Genomic DNA, 20,604 nt, shown 5'->3' with positions numbered 1-20,604 from the left:
AGTAATGATTTTATTTAGCCTATTTTTATTTTTAAACTCACAATGGTTTATTGCCCTGTTAGTTTTGACTGACTACAACTAACTGGATATAGTATTTGGATTCCCTATTTGTACATAAATCTGACTCACATTTCAAGTGTGAATACTCCCGTTTAGTATTCTGAAATGCACTATCACTGTAAATCCTTATGGATGACTTCAGCTACACTTAAGCATACACTTACATGAAAGTAAACGGGTCATAACCCGAGAACTGGCTATGGGTAAAAAGGTTGATTTTTAGCCTTTGCAAACATTGCCTGATACCCTCTTAAGTTTTCTTTTAATATCTAAACAAACCCTACAGGCATGAAGGAACTTTAAAAAAAAAAAAAAATCATCAACAAAGTCAAGTTTAAAATTGGAGCAGAAAAATTATTAGGGAGGTAGAATAAAAGCTTGGAATCTTACTTTGGGAATTTAACAATTCTATTGGATTTTGGATTTGTAGCATCCAAACACAGATCTTGCAACCTGGATATACAGGATTTAAAGCAAAATGTAACTTAAACCTTCAGATTAAGCAGCAGAACAATGACAAAAAGACTATAAACTCTCAAACTATTCCAAGATGTAGGATTGAATAGACAGAACACAATACTGAGTAAAAAAGCCAAACCTTAATCTCTCACTGGTATCCTAATATATTACATATTATCTAATTAAGCATTTGGAAAATTAATGAAACTTAAGCCTTCCAAATTATTGAATACCTTTCGTCTGTGCATAAATGGGATCTTCTTATGAATTCCAAAGGGGAGGGGGGAAAGAAAAAGATCAGTGATGTTTGTAGAACGAAAATTAAAAAAAATACAGAACATTTGACAACATCAATGGAAATGCAATGTTTAAGTAAAGCCTGAAAAACAGAAAAGAAACAAATTAGGCAGGGAACATCCAAAAGGAAAGAAACAGATTGAGAATGATGGGAAAAAAAAAGAAAAAAACACCTTTTCAGCTTAAAGCCTTGTTAGTAGGTTTTGCAGGAAACCAACACACAGGCAGAAGACCAGCAGCAAAGCTTTGCCTTGGTGTTACCAGCCCCTGAACACATACTTTCTCCTGCTGCGTTATTGCAGCTGCGTCAACAAGGCTTAATCACGTCTCCAAGACTGTCACCCCAGTTCATGTGGGCATGCCTGCCTGATGACACCTATTTTCTTAGAGGAATCAAGACAATTCTTCCAGTTTATTTATGTCTGATATCTGACAGAACAGCTTACTATCATAGACATATCTGCTGCTTCTACCAAAAACCTGTGCTAACACACACATGCATGTGTTCAAATGGTCCAGCAGCTTACAGTTATCTAATCCAAACACTACCACAGCACAAAGTATTGCATTTTTCTTTGAGAGCAAGACAAGCATAGCACTCAGTGCCCAGGCACAACTGCACCATGACACACATGTTTTGGGGACACTGGTTATCTAGTGCACACTGCTAGGCTGGTCCAGAGGCACAGCAAACCTGCGTGCCATAACATGGCTCACATGCAAAATGCTTTGGGTGTGGAAACAACCACACTTGGCCAAATAAATGAATAAATAAATCAAAAGATCACATTAAAAGGCCCCTCTGCCACCAACTCACAGAGATTAGGTATACACTGCAGCCCAACCTTGCTGGTTTGGAGGAAGAACACACACAAACCAGTGGTAAAACCTCTTCATTTCTCTTCCAGTTAAAAATTAACTCATTGAAAAGCCAAGCCTCTCATCAGGTAGTATCATGAACACTTATCAATTAAGTAACGGAGACCTAATGACAAGGCTTTTTCTTTTGCTCTGTCAGCCTCTGTGTTAGGTACCAAGCTTGCTCCAGGCACAGTTTATGGCACTGAAGAGCTGTGTCAACTTTCGTATGCCACTCTTTACAGCAGATCCAGGACTGTTCACAGCAGAACCAGGTTTTGATCAGCAGGAGATGTTTTAACTTGGTAATTCTCTTTAGGCTTGGACTACAGCACTGTACTGGGGAAGCTGTATTCCAACCAGGGAATAAATGCTGCAGCTAGCACTGTGACAGTGGCTTCTCCACGAGAAGGATGCAAGCTACAATGTTGAAGGCAATACAAAACAATGCAGGTGATTTCGGAGTGCCTTTATGGGAAATCATGATAGTGATGCATACAAAGCAAGCAGTGCATTTGTGTCAGCTTGTCTGTTATATTACTGCACCCTTTTAATTAGCAGCTTAGGGTTTTTTCAATTAAATGCATGAGGCCAGAAATGTTGCTAATTAAAATAAAGCAGGACTCTGACTATATGCTGGCTAGGTAGAACTATCTGCAGCTCCTGTTGCTAAGCAATGTTTGATGCACAAACCATACAGCACGTGAGCTAACATTCACCCAAAACATTTTTTGCTGGATCAGATTATATTGCAACCACTGTAGCAAACAGGAAAGAGAAAGTACAGCAAGAGGAAACTATCAGAGACAAGAAAACCTGACTTATCAGATCCTCTCATTTTTAAAGCAAGTGAAATCAAAAGGCCAATATAGGCCAGCAGGGACATATGGGATAAAGGGCACTACGACTGCTGTGATTCTGGCTTTCTCCCACTAAGCATACACAGAAACTGTCTACAACAAATTGATCAGATCCCCATGGTGTCCTTCCTTAAGAAGAAAAAAAAAAAAGTAAAAAAAAGAATGGGAATACACGCTGTTGAGCATCCTGCTTATGGCTAGATGCAACATGCATGACTTGGAACCAAAAAAAAAGGGTTCACAAGAACACCATGCAGTGAGGTCAGGCAATACTGATGGTACTTTTGCTTTGAAGGGGAAAGTGAGAGGGGAAGACAGAGGGCAAGAAAGTGTAAGAGAAGATAACAAATGAATGATCAGTGCAAACCATAGCGATGGACCATTCTCAATACATGTGGGAACCCAGGTCAGGGCATGTTCAAACTGCAAGGAGAGAAAGGAAATCAGCAGCAAGCCCTGAAAACTACTGATGTTATTAAAATAAGCAATGATTTTAAAGAATCATTCCTTCAAACAAAATGCATCTGCTGTTGCAGATGTGGCATTTCCTTCTATGGGAAATACTGCCAAAGAAAAATGTCAGTGGGCAACCAGGACTCTACTGCTGCAGTCCCCCAAGAAGGCTTGACAGAAATTACTGAAGAATAGTAGAAATGTTGAACGACTACAAGGCTGTCAATATATAGGCCTTACAGAAACAGTTTTAAGTCGATAATCATTCCAATCTGTTTCATCAAGAACACAAATGAAATACACCTTGTAATTTCTCCCCCAAAAGGCAAGGCTCTAAGGAAAAACAAAACAAAAAAAAAAAAGGAGAAAAAGAAGAAAAAAAAAAAGAGAGAGAAGGAACTCAACTGTCTCTGAGAGAAAGAGGATTTTCCTTTGTCATACAGATAATAAATCAGAGCCCACCAGGAAATGGTTACAGATACCAGCCTCTACTTAAATTTAAATCAATCCTCAAGTTTAATTTTATGCCCAAACCCTTCAATCTCTTCCATGTGTATGATCCCCATGAGCCCACTGCTTCAAGTGGGCTGAGGTACAAGTGTGCACCCACAGCAAGCTGCAGCTCCAGCACCACAGATCCCATTTTACAGCTTTTCAGGGGATTATCCAGGAAAGCAGACACGAACATATGCCAGCTCTGGTTTTAGTTACACATGCTGAAGAAGACAACACTTCTAATATTTTTCTTTAACATAATGTTTTACACAGAGAAATCATTCATACAGGAAAAACTGAAAGCAGATTTAGACAACAGTATTAGCATTACAGTATCAGGAATGGTTTAATTATTCCTCATCTAGAAACTTTAATGCTGTTATATATTGTTATGCAGTGCGCACACATGCAAGCCCAGAGGATTTCAGCCTGTCTCTCTGCTTAGGCACCTGCAATGCTGCAAAATCCATGTCTGGAGGAGTGCCACTAGTCAAAGTCCTCGGGAGATGGGGAGGGGGTTCACCCTCCTCCTAGAAAAACCGCAGTAGATGCAGAGACCTCCTGCAGGCAGAGAAGGCTGCTGTCCCCAAAGACCCCTAATAATGCCTTGGCATTTCTGGCTCTGATTTTGAAAACATTTCTGAACTGTAACTTAGGCATGGGAACACCAACACACTAAAATTTAAAAAAGGACTACAGGCACTGGCCTATTGATGCAAAATGGAAGTTTATAGTACAACTTTAAAACGAAGTATTAAGCCAATGCTGAATTAATTAAAAATCCTTCCCATAAAGCCTTTGCTTTGGCATTGCATCAGTGGGATTTCAGGCTGCACTTAAGTGCTTTCTTGAGCCACGGATTTTAAGCACATGGGTTTGTTGCTACTGTATTTAATTTGACACAGTTTTTACTCATTGTATGCCTCCGTACTATTTCACATGCTGCTTTAATTGCACAGTAGCTACTTATTTAAATTTCATGAGAAAAAAATTGGGCACAATATTCAAACAGGTGTTTTCTTCTCTCCACTGATTACTGGTTTCAGTAAATTCAGTCTTTGTCCCAAGTCCTGCAAGATAATTGTTCACATCCACACTCAGTGGTGGATGCAGAACAGGGAATTCCACCTGGCTTTTCAGAGTAAAATCAAAGCACTGTCATCCATACCCTTCTTCTCCATTGCAAAGGAAACATTTGTCAAAACCCATGATCTATCTCCTTTTCCAAAGACTAAAAATAAAGACTGTGAGAGAGAAGTTTAATTATTAAAAGTTCCAAATAAGACAAATATTTAATGCAGTTCTTTGTTTTCCTTGTTCACCCATTCTACCTATAAACATCTTGATTGTATTTGGTAGTGCTAGATTTTTCAAGGTTCTTTTAGAATTTTTTAAAATTTCTGTTTTTTCCTTTTTTTTTTTTTTTTGTAAACACTCAAAGCATTCATAGCAAGAACATCAGGAATATGTAGAGTTGTTTTCAGTTTTGCTCAGTACTCAGTAGGGACATTTTGGAAAGCTGTACTTTACTCTTGCACAGCGTAACAGAAAATAATGGCTAATAAAATGAATTGACTTTCAAGATTCCCCAAATTGCAAGGTACAAAGTATTATTTACAGTCAAACCAATGGTACAAGGCAATTTATCATATAAACTCCAACCCAAATGACCAACAGAAGCAACCACTCCTCTCTCAGCAGAAATGTCAGGTGGGAACATTCTCTGGCTGTGTTTGCACATTTATTTTTGTTGATTCTGTTGCTTTTTAAAGCCTTTCAGATACACAAGTGCATTCAAAGGGGAGACTAATGAAATATTTCAAGTACAAGTCTTTTAAAGTTCCAGTACCGATGTTTTGGAAGGGCCTCTGCAGGATGCTTATTTCATTGTCAGAATGTAATTTTATTGATATAATTCAACTTTCTATGGGAATTCCTGGGATCTTATGCATGAAATCAACATCTGCCCCTTTGTGACAACACAACCCTGATTTCAAGGAGGGAAATACAGTTTTTTTTAAACTAAATGAGTGAGACCAAAGAAAGGGTTAGAACAGGGCAGAAGATCCGTTATCTCCTTCCAAAGCATGCAGTAAGCAAATCCACTGGAGTCTACCACAACAGTTGCTTTTACCAGCACAGAACTTAAACAGGACTCAGAAAATTATCCCAGGATTAGTAAATAAACTTTTAAAGTAGTTTTAAGGCAAACAGTCTCAACTAAGGGCAGAAGGCTCTTACCATCAAACCCATCTTCCTCTGTCCCCAATTCATCATCTGAGCAGATGTTCAGCACATTTACCAGCATCTCTGTCACTAAAATGGAAAACAAATGCAAAACGTTGATGTTAAGCTTCCTTGGTCTGTCAGAGAGCAAACTCTAGCTGTAGTAGTGTTAATGAAAATTCAGTACAGAAATGGCATCCACATTTTAAACAATATGACCTTGTTTTATGCATGTATTAATGTAAGTTTGAAGTGACTTGTGTACTTTCAGTTCAACACAACATTCACCCTTGTAAGATATTCATAAAGGGGTAATGTCCCTTGAAATCCAGGACAAATAGACTAGGTGGTCATTGTAGGTCCCTTCCAGCCAGAACTGTTCTATATTCAATAGAAACATCATTATCAGTGAATTCAGAATACATTCAGCTTGCTTAGTTTGCAACCTGGGCACAGAAGGGTCAGCCTGAGGCTATCCCTAACCTGGTCTCAGCTCTTTCTGGAAAGGCAACAGTGAGACACTAACCAGAGAGTACACAGAGTAAGAACAGCCAAAAAAAAAAAAACCAACACAAAAACCCCAGCAAAAATCACAACCAAGGAAATGTAATTTAGAGATCAAAAAAGCCAAAGTTATGAGGTAAAATGTGAAATCATTAGCAGACTGAGAAAAACTCCACTACATCTACATGTAGTAAGCATTATTAAAAGGGTTACCAGGCATGCCTAGTCTTGCACTAGCTACACAGGTTGAAACTTTAATTTTTTTAATGAAGTTGTTATTGAAATCCTCTTCTGTGACAACTATGATGGCTTGGAACATTAGAAGGGTGGGAAAAAGCTATATTTTTCCTACATTAGTGAAGGATTTAATATTTTCCTTTGACAGGATTAGTGGAAAGATTTTCCACATTAACAACAACCAGTGAAACTAACAACTTCCTACCTTAGTTGGCCTTTGAGGGAAAAAATCTAAAAAAAAAAAAAAGGAAAATAAATAAAAAGCTGTGTAGAACATCAACTCTTACATCCATGAGTTTTGTTTTACAGGGAAAGGGAAAACATTGGTTTCACTTGTCGGGGCTTTAAAACTTCCAAGCAATTGGTAAGAGTGACCACTGGGAAGGCCTTGAAGGAGGAAAACAAAAAGAAAAAGAAAAAAGAAGGAGGAGCATCCAGGGTCTCAGAACCTCAACAGATCTGACCATGCATACCTGAGGAGGCCACTGGTGGGAAGCCTCTGAAAAAATGATCTCGCAGAACATCTCACAGAACTATGAGTATGGAGAACAGGCCCATCTTAAAAATGGCCTGGCTGAGTTTATGGCCAAAGAAAATGAAAGCATTTTATCTGTCAAACAAGAGCCTGCAACACGTGTCAGTGTGGATTATGTAATGTCTCTGTTAGTAGAAACAGCTGTCTATTCTCTGTTAATCCCTATTTCATTGTCTATTTGCTTTGTTCACAGAGACCTCGGGCGTCTCACCAGCGGCTTTCCTCATACAAAAGAGTAGCTGCAAACAAAGCCGGTCATGACTGCAGGTAAGAGCCACAGCTGGCTATATTTCCAGTTGCCTATTAAGAGAGAACTGTTATTCCAAGAAACTTTTAAGAGTTTATTATAGTTTTCTGGCAGTAATTGTTGTTGCAGCAATATACTGTAATGGATGGATCAAAGCAAACTTCATCTCAGGCCCTAAATAAAATGACTTGGGGTTTAAGCAGTTTGCATTATGTATTCATTTAATATGTTAGACCAAGGTGTTTTCATGTCTTTTGTATTTCAGAGCAGGAAGTTGTCTTCCGGCAACATCAACAGTATCGTGTTTCAATAAAACATCATTTATGTTCTTTAGAGTATTCTCGCCAGTAATGAGGCGCCACACACCCTGGGCAGAGAAGGAGCTGAGGAGCAGGTTTTCCTTCTTCCTGCCGTCTCTCTACTGTCTCCAGGAACAGTTAACCAGATTGGGTCTTAGCATCATCAGATCTGTGTTTGCTGGTGAAAAGGCAACCTACCATCATCTTATCAGAAAGGTCAGGTGGGTAAGGATGTAACCATAATGCTGTGAAGCCTGTTGTGATGTCCTTTGAGCCACAAACAATAACCAAGGGAAGGCCCAAAAGCTTATAAAGGAACAACTAGTAAGAATTTTATTCAGTGCATGCATCTCTAGTCTGCAATACCATAAAATCTGCTTCTACAGCAGAAACATAATGGCACAGCCTGGAAAGAGTGGAAATTATAAAAACAAATGAGAAGTGTGATTAACCATTGGTAATCACTTGCCCCTCTGAGGCTTGTTTCTTCAAATTTGTCCTCAAAAGCAAGTCATCTGTCTTCAAATTATTCTTGCCATTTCAAATAAACGAGGCCACATGCACAATGACTAAGAAATGATTTTGCTGTTTCTATGAGCAGAGCCAATTTACATACCTTTCTCACCCACAAACGGCAAGGACCAGGTAAACACATCCATGAAGTTTGGAAGCCAGTATGGATGAGGAGAGCAGTTGAACTGTCTGATATTCATAACATTGTTCTCGTATTTCAATACTGCAGCTAGAAGACAAAAAGGAAAGAAAAGAAGAGAGACGTCAGCCACGTACATGTCACCAGCTACCAGATCAGCAACGCTCAGAGTGTGCACAGCCTGCAGAGCTGCTTGCCAGCTTTCAGTCACTTGACCCAGCAGCAACACTTCACTGCTAGTTAGAACAGGATATAGCCTCAAAGAAGTTGTAAGCCATTTCCAGTCTGAAAGCGGTGCCACCAGCTTCCCCGGCCCTAAGATGGGTTGGTAAGTGAATTAATAACTGTGAGTAATCACGAACGTAGGCTCTGGGATCTGTCACCGGTGGGGAACAAGGCAGAGAATCCACAACCAGCCACTTCACACAGTTGTCTGAGCTCCTCATAACCATACTTTGGAGATAAGAGAGAGAAGCGCTTATCACTCAGAGCCTGAATGCTGCTCTTCCAACAAACATTTTCAACATATTTCATTCATAGTGCTGGACAACAGATGATACTTTCTTCTCACATTATTCAAACTCTAGGCACACAAGACCGTGCTCCCTATAGTATGAGTGAATAATATGATTTGCCTTGCACCACCATGTAAAATTTGTATCATTCTTGTCAACACACGCACATTCACAGAAAGACTAGATTTGCTAATGGGCAGAAACACAGATATTCATGCCATAGCCACTCTGTAAAGCACTACACCAAGTTCTGCGTTAACTTGCACTAATGGACTTCAGGTTTGTTGTAAACCAAAGTTTTACAAAGCCTATCAGCAAGAAACAGCTATTTATTTCTAGAAGAGACTATAGCTGTTCCCAGGCCCAATGCAGTTAGAAGTCAGCCGAAAGAGGGAAAGGCTGAATGTGGCTTGGGCATAACTGAGAGGGCATAGTGTGCAGGTGGGAGAGGAAGGGTCAATATCAATTTGGTTAAGGAGGAGCAAAGTAAACATACTGAAAATGTGGCAGATGAAATAAAATGAACACTTACTATAAGCCTAGATAACTGTCTTTATCAAAATTTATTTTCCAAAGCATAAAGTTTGCCCAACACTATGCTAACACTGTTCCACACCAAATCTAGACTTTCATGCACTTTAAAAAAAATTCTACAGGAATTAGTGGTTATTAGGTGCTGTGGATTACCCAAACCACAGGCCATTCATTGGGACTGCCTGGAAGAACACAGAATGGAAGCGGGCTCAGCAGCTGTTTGTATAACAGGTCTACTTGTTGGCTTTAGAAGAATGCATTGAGGGAGAGCTTTCAATAATAAGGTCTTTTCAATAAAAATCATGCAGTGCTGGATTTCTATTGCTCACTTTATGGACCAACTGCCTCAGCTTGGGAAACAGTAAAACTAAGTCTCATGCCTTCCTTCTTCTTTTCTGTCTTCTTGCAAAGACACATGTAATGTCAAACCTTAATAACACAATTACTCAACCTGGTAACAGTATCCCTAACTTAATTAGGGTATGTTTTAATTTACATAATCCGTTTCCTGAAATTCAGTAATTTCTAAATTGCACAGGCACAGAATACATGTGCTCTTGGATGTGAACAGAGCCATTTATGAAACAGAAGAGCAAGTATTTCTTTGCTCATGGAGAAAAAGATAATTTTGAGATGACTGCCTAAACCCAAAGGGACTCATAACTATCCTGAACACAAAGACATAAAAGTTTGTAAACAATACAATTACAGGAGTCTGCAGGCAGGTTCTTTAATCAGCAACGTGGAACTAAAAGAGTCAACGCAAGCTGAGGCTTCCATCCACTGTCAAAGGTGCTGGCACTTTACAGTTTTATTACCAGAAACATAAGGGTGGGGTTTCACTTTTTAAAAGACAGCCCCGTGAACTTTACATGAAGTTTGCTGGTCATCTCACTACTACCATTTACATATAGCTCTGAATGCAATCGCTGCTCAGATGCTTACTCTCCTGTAGACAGCGCTGACTTTACTATGTCCTGCTGGTCACCACCTGAGCTTGTAGCAGTTCTAGTTCTGTGCTGTAGATGAGCTGTCATCAAATACTTTTTTACGCTAGGGACAATGTACTTAACATACCAGAAGACATGTAGGTAACTTTACATAAATCATCTTCAATTTGCCTTTTTAAAGTAGGAATTAAGCCATCCTGATGAGATCACAGTAACCTGTGACCTTCAGATGGTCCTCCTCTGCTTCAGTGAAAGAAAAATGAATCAAGGAAGCAACACCCACAATAATGCCTTCATAAACAATGAAACAGCATGAATCAAAAGTATGTCAGAAATACACCACACCAGAGACACATAGAGAAGGAGGTATATCACATTTTGTTTTCCTCTTTCCTCCGGCCTTCCCATCTGTGGCTCCCCAGGGAGGAACATAGTTCCAAGGGCTAGTTATCACTTAACAGCAATGAAGTTGCATGACTGCAATATGGCACAGCACCATAGGAAATGCACTGTATCACAGCGTTGGCTGAAGGAGGTGAACAGTTTCTTCTGATTATTCATCTCCGTCCACTGACTGAAGTGTGTATCAATCAGAGAAGAAACTTTTTTTGATGCACTAAACTGTTGCACAAAACCAACAAAAATTTATCAGGTTGCTACATGTCTTCCATTTTGTGGCTCATGAGATTCCAAAGTGACCTGGGAGTTTCTGAAGCCTACTCACTGATAGACACAGAAAAGCTCACTAACATTTATGTGAACCTTTGCCAGGCAGACACCCTCCATTTAAATAAACCACATTTGACTTGCCCATCCTAGTCTGACAGTTGGCAGCCATTCTGCTGCTCAGTAAAATAAAAATGGCTTAATACTGCTATTAGCAAAAATGAGAAAACCAGTGTTGATGCTCTTAATATTTCCATTGCTTTTTGGCTGAAATTATATAAGGCAGATTGTAATTCATTCTTCTATTACAGTGACACAACTGCATAATAAAAATAAATAGCTTGTGGCTTTACAGCAAAAATGAGTCAAAACCACAGAAAAAGGACCACTTAATGGTTGTGAAGATTCATTTAGATGGACTAAAACTTCAAATTCATCATCTTAGTGAGCTAAGGTAGTTCCCCTTCCCACTTTTGCTTCAATTTATCTAAGCCTATTTCTGAATTCTGTGAAAGCCAAATAAATCATTTTTACAAGGAACTTTTAAAACTGGCCTCCAAAAAAGCTTGAACCATAAGCAGAACAGTTGGAAAACATAAAATTAAATATAAATGGCTTTAGTTGGGTTTGTTTTGTTTGTTTTTTTTTTTTAAAAGGAAATTTATTTTGAGATTACTGTAAAAAATATCTTCACACCTTATTAATTTATATATCTGACTATCTTACAAAAGCAAGTTCTAATAAAAGTGTTTTAAAAACTATTCTCTGTAAATGACCTGTACAGCTCCTCTACAAATGACTTCAAAAGCCACTTGAAAAAAAATAACACTATACAATAAAGCAGGGTAATAACAGAGAAAGATGTCTTCTGAAATAACCCTACACTTAAAAGAATAAAATAAAATAGGGTAGTTACCAGTATCACAGGTACTTTTCTGAGTTTTTCATTTAAAAATCTTTCATTTAACAAGCACAAGGTACCCCAAATATTTTTATTAGGCAATTAACAAAGATGATATTTGACATTAAACAAAGCGGCTCTTGTTATGAATGTGTAGTTCTGACTACTGCTTAATAGTCAAAAGAAAACACCTATATCAAGAAGATGCTTCTTGGGTAACAGCAGGAGTTTCCCCAAGCTTTTCTGGCCCCTTGCTTTCTTTCAGTCATAGCTCTTTTATTCCTCTCTGTCGGCTCAGAAAAGGTTTGGGGGTTTCACCTCTGCTTCATTTCTTAGTCTACATTAACCTGATGCCCAAGTCGCTGTAGGAGACCCCAGCTGCCCTGAAAGAGCAGGAATCTTTTGAATGTTTTATGACTACAGGCCACATGATTGCTGATGGAGACAGAAGAAAGCACGATGGGTTCCTTTGGTTATAAAACCTATAACCGAGGAAAACCCGACTCTCCAACATTTGCTTACTATTACAGGCTGCAACCCCTATACTTTTCTTTCCAGATGTATACTCAGACAGATGCTAGCAGACTAAGCTACCAGTCACAGTTTTATCATGCATAATCACCAACCAGAGCAAGAATCTTATTTTATTATTCTTAACAGCCACACACATTTTAACCTCATTTTGGTTCTCACTGTTGTAAATGAGTTTTAGAAGCTAATGCTTTGTAAAGTGAAGATGTGCAGATATCCCAAATGACATTACAGCTCTTTCCAATGCTAGTAAACTGAGATATCAGATGCTGAAATCACATCAGAGTGAAATGAAACACTAACGCAGCTGGCAAAGGGCATTCATGCTGTTTAGCTTTAAGCATAACAGGCACCTAAGGCTGGAAATACAGGTGAAAAATGTGCAGGTAAGAAACCTCCTTCAGCTAGAAATGGAGACAGCTCTTCTAACCTTCTCAGAGCCAAATACAAACACCTAGCACCATCTGAGACCCCCTGAGGTATCCATCTCCTTGGTCTCCCTCGGTTAAATATGAGCCCAGATGCCCTTGTCTCCTGTGTCATACCTGTCAGATCCAACTAGGTGTCTCAGACACCTCTAGCATCTCAAACAGCACTTTAAAAGCCATGTTGGGAGGTTGATTAAGGCCTTCAGCAACACAAACAACATTAAACTGTGTGACCAATAGCTCAGAATTACCGAAAGATATTACATATCATGCTTCAGCATCTCCTGAATCATTTTTCAGCAACGTTTTCAGAGGTAAAAAAATAATGAGCATTGTAGAAATACTAGCCCAGAATGAACTTAGATGTTTTTAGATAAACAACCTCAAAATAATTTTAGCAAACAAGTAATTTTCTTGTATTTTTCACAAAACTTATCCCTCATTTAGAAAATAAATGCAGTGAAAGATTTCTCAAATTCTTCATACCTTAGAAAGAATTTCAGTTTCTGATTTTAATGCCAAATTAACTTCTGCATTAACTGCGCAACTGAGAACTGTGTCTTCTTCTCCAGCAGTGTTGCTAAGTAACCACAGCATTTTCTGCCCGAGACAGGTCAAGGATAAGGGTTCATAAAATGCTTAAGGAGTTTAAACATTATCAAACGAAAAAAATATTTTCTATACAAGGTAATGATGTAAATGATGTACCGAAGCAGGGCTAATTGCAGTTGGGAAAATCTTCCCTTACAGAATCCTTAGGATTTTTATTTTACATGTGTAATTGCGTCTTCCAAAGAAACAGCACAGTAATGTTCAAGATTTTATCAATAGACTGCGAAAATCACTTCTGGCAAACTTCTCTGCATCAGCAATGAGATGGCCTAGATACTCTGACAGCTCCTCTTTAAGAGCTTTTGTTTCCATGACAAGGCCTCATCACAACAGCAGAGATAAAGCATTAAAGAAAACTGATAGGGCAAACAGAAGGTTATGATGCTTTTCTCTCTCCCAAAGTGCTATTATTTCTCAAAGATCATCCTTGTCTCCAGGTATGTTACTCTGCCTTTTTCCAATATGAAAATAATTTTCCTGTTAGATCCATTTGGACCAGGTACATTTCTTAATGTGTACCTATGGTATACCACACGCTGATTCTTCATACACACTTCGTTGATATACGTTAACAAGCATACTGATGTACAGCTGGTTTTGATTTTTCTAGTATCCCAAACTCCCCTGCATACTTTCTATGTTTCTTTCCTTTGTCATCTGCTTTTCCTTTCAGCAACACTATGTGTATGTTGCAGCACGTTGGAAGAAACATCTTGTCATTTATTTCGATAGCTTCGGATTCTCTGGTGGTTCTCTCATCACTACAAAACCTAATCATTTCAAAGTGTTCAAAAGTTGTCTGTAGACAGCTAGTTAAAATTGTTCACTCAGCCAAAAAGCATGCACTTTCTGAAGTGACAGCCAGACACTAAAATATGAAGTATTGCAATGATTTACAAATAAATTGCCTGCCTCTGTAGAACTCTGGTAAAATCTTTCACTTTTTTTTTTTGCTGTTGGTTTTTTTGGTTGGGGCACAAAAAGCATTACAGCAAGTCCTAATTAAGGCATTAAGAAGTATTAAATGTGGGAATGAAAATTTAGACAAAGCACAAAGCCAGCAGATCATACAATGCAGTAATTTTTTATATAAATTTTTGACATATCTGTTGATATAAACAACTTCTCCTTAAATCCAGGGGTAAAGCTGTATTTACACAACTTTCTCAGGGTTTCTTGTAAGTACAGCCTTCCTCCAAGACCCTGAAGTCACAGGTAACTACTGCAATCCAATTAACATTTATCTTCTTGCATAAGGATTTTTGATCCTCTCCAGAAGGAGTAGTCTTAGAAAATCATCAATGCACCATTGCTTCTTATAATAAGTTTTAATAATAGTCTTAAAGTATCCTTTTTATTTATGCCTTTTAGTAGTCCAAATGAGAGCAGAAATGTTTGAGAAAGCTACGGAGGCACTGAAGTTCAGAATTTGCCAAAAACATACGTATAAATTCCTCCCCTTTGCCAACGCTCTCCATAATAAGGATTACTGAAGGCATTAACAATAATGCAGAAGGATAGTCTTGAAAGAAGAGGGACACTAGGCTCCCCATATCTAGGTAGTTTCTGAATCTCTGAAAACATCTCTCTCTTGTCTCCATTAACCACACAGGGAGCCCCTGACAGGAGCCTCCTAATTGAAAAACCTAACTTTGGCACCCGAAGTTACGCATGTGTGTGGGCTGGGGTTGCGACAGGACCAGCAGCCACGTGATGGACAAATTACACACTCAGCCTTCACAAGGGAATGGCCAGTAACCAAAGGGATACACAAAACTCCCTTCAGTGCCAGAATTCAGTGGAGCAAAGCCAAAAGAGATTCCCGTAGTGGGTTGGTACTGTAAGACAGCCGGTACAGAGGGTACACAGCAGCACTATTGACAGCAGATATGCTGAATGTACTATTGTTTAGATAGTTTACCTTCAGCTACTCCTGCTGAGCCTCCTTTTACTCTGGGAATGTTGCCCCCCTACTGCTCTTTGAGGCCATATCTGATCCCAGAGGCTGCTCTCCAGCGGGGATTGAATAAGCCCTTAGATAAAGTTGGCAAGGAAGCTCACTCCCCTTCTGAAGTACTTTCAAGAAATACAAGAAAATACATCTGCTTTAACAAGTACAAGAACTATCAACCTGGGGTAGAAAACGAGCATTCCAAGCCCTTTGCAGCTTTTTAAAAAATGCGTTTATCTTGAGCAACACTGCATTTAAAAATGACCCATTCATGTCAGTGGGAGCTGGAGCCCCTCAGGAATTTATTTAGGGTGACTTTACTAGCTAAGTGACAATCAGAAGCATACTAAGAATGCATACTAGAAAGGAAGGGACTTCCTATCCTTTTCCAAGGACTGACAGTAACCAAAACCTCGAATGATCTGCAAAAATCAATCAGGTTCTGCACCAGTGCACAATGAGTCAGCTGGCACAATTGCCCTGTAATACCCCTGAATGGAAAAGCTTTCCTTCACCTCCTGAAATCAGTCAGTCAGAAGCTTTGTGTTCTTAGTTAATTCTTCTGCTGCAAATCAAGGAAGCCAACAAGCAGCCCTGTTTTGGACTGACTCAGGATGATGGTGTTTTTCTTTCTTGAAGAGGGAAGCAAGCATTCCAATGCTATCCATATGAAGATGCATGAGCAATACAGCATGAAAAACTACACGATGGTCTTTAAATGCCAAGAGCCAGTGCAAGCAGTCACACGAAATAATGCATCAAAACTTCTAATGAGAGAAAAGGAGGCAGTTAAACTCAGCAGAAATTCATTACAAAGCTGCTAAAGGTCAGCCTGCAAATTTACAAGTCACACATTAAAAGAGTAGCACACCACTGCTGATCTCAAACCACTGCTGATCTGCCTGAACTCGCTCAGAGCAGATATTGCCAGCTACGCACCCAAACTTCAGCTGTGACCACAGATAACCAGCACCTCTCAGCAGCTCGCCTACAGCCTTTCACGAGAAAAGGCTTTCCACTAGTTTTAAGACCTGCCTGACACAGTGCATCACCCTGGAACAAGGAAAATGACCTCCTCTTCTAAAATGGAAATAAACAGAGGCACTTCTCTTCACCACCCAAACTCCGTGCTTTCAAATTCAAGATTTTGATTATTGTAAGTCATTGCTTTACATTTAACATTTACCTTCATGACAAAAATCTCACACTGTTCACCCATTGCCTTCATGTGCACAGAACTGCTGCCTCCATGCATTAAGAAGCAAAAGGTGAACACCTTCTGTCACCTTACTTGTACAAACCTGTCATCAGCCTGCCTTCTGCCCAAAGCAGCCAACCCAGAGACTAAACACACTTTTCCACCAACAGCAATGATGCTGCCAAGAAAATTAACACATTCCTTGTTCCATCCGGCACTTTTTGGGCTGCTAGCAGAGTCCATATATTATTTACTTTTACGAAAGTGGCTACTGACAGCTCTGTTTGCATGTTTTTGCAGAATGCTTTTATTAATTTCTGCACAAGTTAATAGACATATTAAGAACACTGAAGTGTATGAACCCTATTACCTAATACTGAAGTGTTTCCTTCCCTTCCGTACAGTTCATGGTATAACAGCTTTTAGATTATAAGTTTCAGAATATAAAATTATGCCAGAAAAAGTTTTCCTCAGCAAGTAAAAAAAAAATTTAAAAATTGCTTACTTCCTTTGCAGGCAAGCACCCAAATTACAAATGTCTCTTCTCAAGAAAGATTGATCTCTTTGCAATGGAGCTACTTTCAAGAATATATAGAAAACAAAAATTGTCTGTTTTGCTCACAGAGGAACATAAATAACTTTAGCTTTACTGGGAATAGGAAAAAGTAAACATTACTGCTCATTCCAAGATATAGGAGGACAGGTTTATTAGAATGCTTTATTTTTAGAAACATGATTTTTTTCCCCCCTTCTTTTACAGAAGATTTCAGAGAATACAAAAAACTAATAAACTCAGAGAAGCTGCAAATACTCATATTCAGTGGAGTTATAGATTGACAAGTGACTGCTTTTTTGTGCAGTAATTATTTTTTTTTTTTTGGCTAATGATATTTCTTTTCCTACATAATAGTTTTCCAGTGATAAACCCCCCCCAAAACATAAAGGAATTCAGACCATATCTATTCCATGCTTTATCCACTGATGATTTGTCAAAGTGTGTTAGCTGGCTAGAGGGTTTGCATATACAAACTCCATTAATGTTTTTGGAAAGGAGCAAAGATGCAAGTAATTAATTGTAAGGAACACTTGGCTTTGAACATCTCACCCACAGCATTTCTTAATATACTTCTATTAGTTAATAGAGCTGTTTTCAGTTTTGCTTCCTGTGTAACATTTACTTAATAACTTGCAGTCAAGATTCTAATATGCCTTAGGATATTTCTGTATCTACAGTTATGTTCAGAGACATACATCTGCCTGTAATAAATTTAATTAGATTTGTATTGTTTAACAAATGGAATAGGCATGAGCTAATAAATAAAGAAAATGGGCATGAACTGATAGAGAAAGGAGTGAAAAGGAAAACCAGTGTAATATGAGTTAAGACAAGTACAGTCCACTACATATACCAAACAGGAATTAAATTCTTACCTTTGTTATTGTATACATCTAGATAGTTTGGTGCTGAAAAAATTGTGATTAGTGAAGGGAAGCCTGTTGTCTGGCTTTTCCTGTACATACGATACCTAAAAGGAAAGAGACAACACTAATTATTGCTCAGTGTTGCATGTATATTTGTCACTGACCAACTATAGTGCAAAAACCCCTAGTACATTACTGCGCTGGCTGGTAACAAATGCCAAGACAGAAAACCATGCATGTCTGCTTTTAAAAGCCATAGAAAAAATATTTCCTGCAGGCGTATTCATTATATTCATTTGGGATGGCCGGGGATGCAACACCATGCTTGAAAGCTGTGTCTCCGCCTGAAACTTGGTGAGCTAGAGGTGGTTTTTGTTATGAATTCGCTCAGTGCCTGTCCCTGAAGCCAGGTGGCCTCTATGTGCATGCACCCCAGGACTTTCCCAGACTTTCCCTCTGTGGGACTGCAGGTGAAGGCAAGCACCAGCACGTGCCTTGGAGATGCACAGAAGTGTCTTCAGAAGTGCACGTCCTCCATGCCCCTCCAGCTGCCTGCACTCTGCGCATGCAAGCGATGGCAAGGCCAGGGGAGATGGAAAGTATGAGAAAGGGAGGGGAAACAGGGGATCCAATATTTTCAGTGCTGTGTCTAATCTCATCCAGTCTATTAGCCAGTGTATGAATGCTTTCATGTTTTCATTACCTAACCTTGCTGCCTTATGAAAAATAAAAGCCTTATTGGACCAACATATAATCAATCAAGCATCAAAGCTGCAAGCAATTGGAAGCAAACCAACCAACCAGTGCTTTTATCTTACTAAGACACAAATACTGCTCTTTAGTCTTCAACTACAAGAAACTGAAGAAAGTGACAAATATCCACAATAGTTGCACTGAAACTATTGTGTAGTTTCACTGCAATCCCTTCCACAAAATTTTTTCACCCTTTATTGGAAAGCAATACAATAAAAATGAAATTTCATTACCCATGAGTATTTCATGCCAGCTATTTTTGTCAGAGTAATAGCTTGCTTTTAATTGCATTGAAGTTTTTAAGTATGTGACAATTCAAACATTCAGAATAGCTTTTTATATGCATAGTGAATATCGACCTCATTCCTACAATCTTGCTACTTTATCTTTTATCACTATTCAGGTTGGGTAAAGTTTCTACCTCCAAATAAACACATTAATAATTTATGCAAGATATGCAAAGCTATTTATTCAGATACTAATCCTTCATTAATATCTCAGAAGTATGGTACAGTTCAATGAATAGATAGGGTGTTTGGTTTTTTTGTTTTGTTTTTGTTTTTTAAAGCGGCATAAAAAGTTGTAGCTTTACACTAACAATAGTTTCATGAGAGAACCATCAACACTTGATGCTTGACCTGGGCTGTTTTTGCACAAGTGTCTTAATAAACTCGTTAATTAATGATAGTCCTGCATTAAATCATTTTTAGATATTGCGCTCCACAAGTTTATTTTCTTGATAAACTGTATAACCACCAGGCCCAGAAGTCTCAGGTAGGTATGAAAGACTTGAATGGATGACAGTTATGGCCTTTGTGAGCCAAATCACTTCCAAGGCATCACGGCTATCAGTGTGTCAGAAGTCTCAGGATCATTTGCAAAACTTCTTTTTTCTGAGCTGAATTTGTTTTCCTTCCCAAGTCTGCCACTCAAGTAACTTTTGGTCATTTTATGCCACTTAAGATCACTAAGGCTAAGTAAGTGGGATATATGAGGGTTCATTAAGTCCTGTAACTCAGTAATAATAATGTAAAAGACGTTCTAATGCCAGTGTATGTTTGTTCAGCATTCATAGAAAGTGATAGCTGTTGCAACTTTAAGTTTTCCAGTTCATTCTCGCTCAGTTCTTTCTTTCCTTGCTCTGTTTGACAATGGTAAGCCATTATACATTATTAGTGCCCCCTCTCCACACACACTTACCCGGCATCCTGGGCTTCATGAGCTCGGAGTATAGATAACAAGTTATTGTGCTGTAGGAATTCACATACAGCAGGGTAACTGTTAGAAGAAAATAATAGCACCTGTTATGGCATTATCAGAAGCACCACATTCAGCTCCAGCTTTCAAAAATGTTTCATCCAACATGCATCATTCATGAAATCAGCCCCTGCTCTGCCGGCAGATTTCAGTAGAGACAACACTAGCAGCAGCACCTTCTTTAATCCCACCCCATAACTGTGTGGAGAGGAACTCTGGAATGTTGCAATTCATTGCATAACAACAACCACCTTATTTCTTGTCAGAAAGAAAGTAATTTCATTATACCTTAAGATTCAATGTACTCAAAAAAAAAGTGATACAATGGTTGCTTGCAACAGAAAAACATCCTCACCCACTAACTACAGTACCCACAGGCTGTTCATCAGCACCAGACAATGAAGTGGTGTGCCGAGAGAGAGGGAGAAATACAGAAAGGAGAAAGGCAAATCAGTCTCCAAACTGGAGACTTCTGATCTTCTGAACTTCATCTCCTCGATAAACAAGAATTATTTTTCCCCTTGGCAACTTTACATGTAAATTCTGTGACTTCTGAAATCCCCCAAATGTGCCCATTGAATTCCAAGACAAGTTCTATTGTATGAATGAAAAAAAAATAATCATCAAGTAAAAATGGTGATAGAGGTATCTCTATTATATCTTTCATTGCACATGGACAATGTTGTTTGAGGAGAACAGAGGAG

The 20,604-nt window shown here is 38.8% G+C and overlaps 1 protein-coding gene across 1 annotated transcript in view; it reads right to left on the bottom strand.

Annotated features, from left to right (window-relative positions):
- Nucleotides 1–20,604, bottom strand: part of PPP3CA (protein phosphatase 3 catalytic subunit alpha) — a 194,251-nt gene that overhangs the window by 15,251 nt on the left and 158,396 nt on the right. The window contains exons 7-10 of the mRNA XM_080368667.1: nt 19,844–19,921; nt 17,900–17,994; nt 8,147–8,272; nt 5,724–5,798 (exon numbers count right to left, since the gene is read on the bottom strand). Coding sequence (XP_080224793.1) covers nt 5,724–5,798; nt 8,147–8,272; nt 17,900–17,994; nt 19,844–19,921 — 374 coding nt within the window. The remainder of the gene's footprint in view (nt 1–5,723; nt 5,799–8,146; nt 8,273–17,899; nt 17,995–19,843; nt 19,922–20,604) is intronic.

The sequence above is a fragment of the Falco punctatus genome (genome assembly GCF_963210335.1).
Source record: "Falco punctatus genome assembly, chromosome: 1".
Lineage (NCBI taxonomy): Eukaryota > Metazoa > Chordata > Aves > Falconiformes > Falconidae > Falco > Falco punctatus.
Note: the sequence above shows the minus strand (reverse complement) of the source record. Positions and strands in the feature narration are given on the sequence as shown.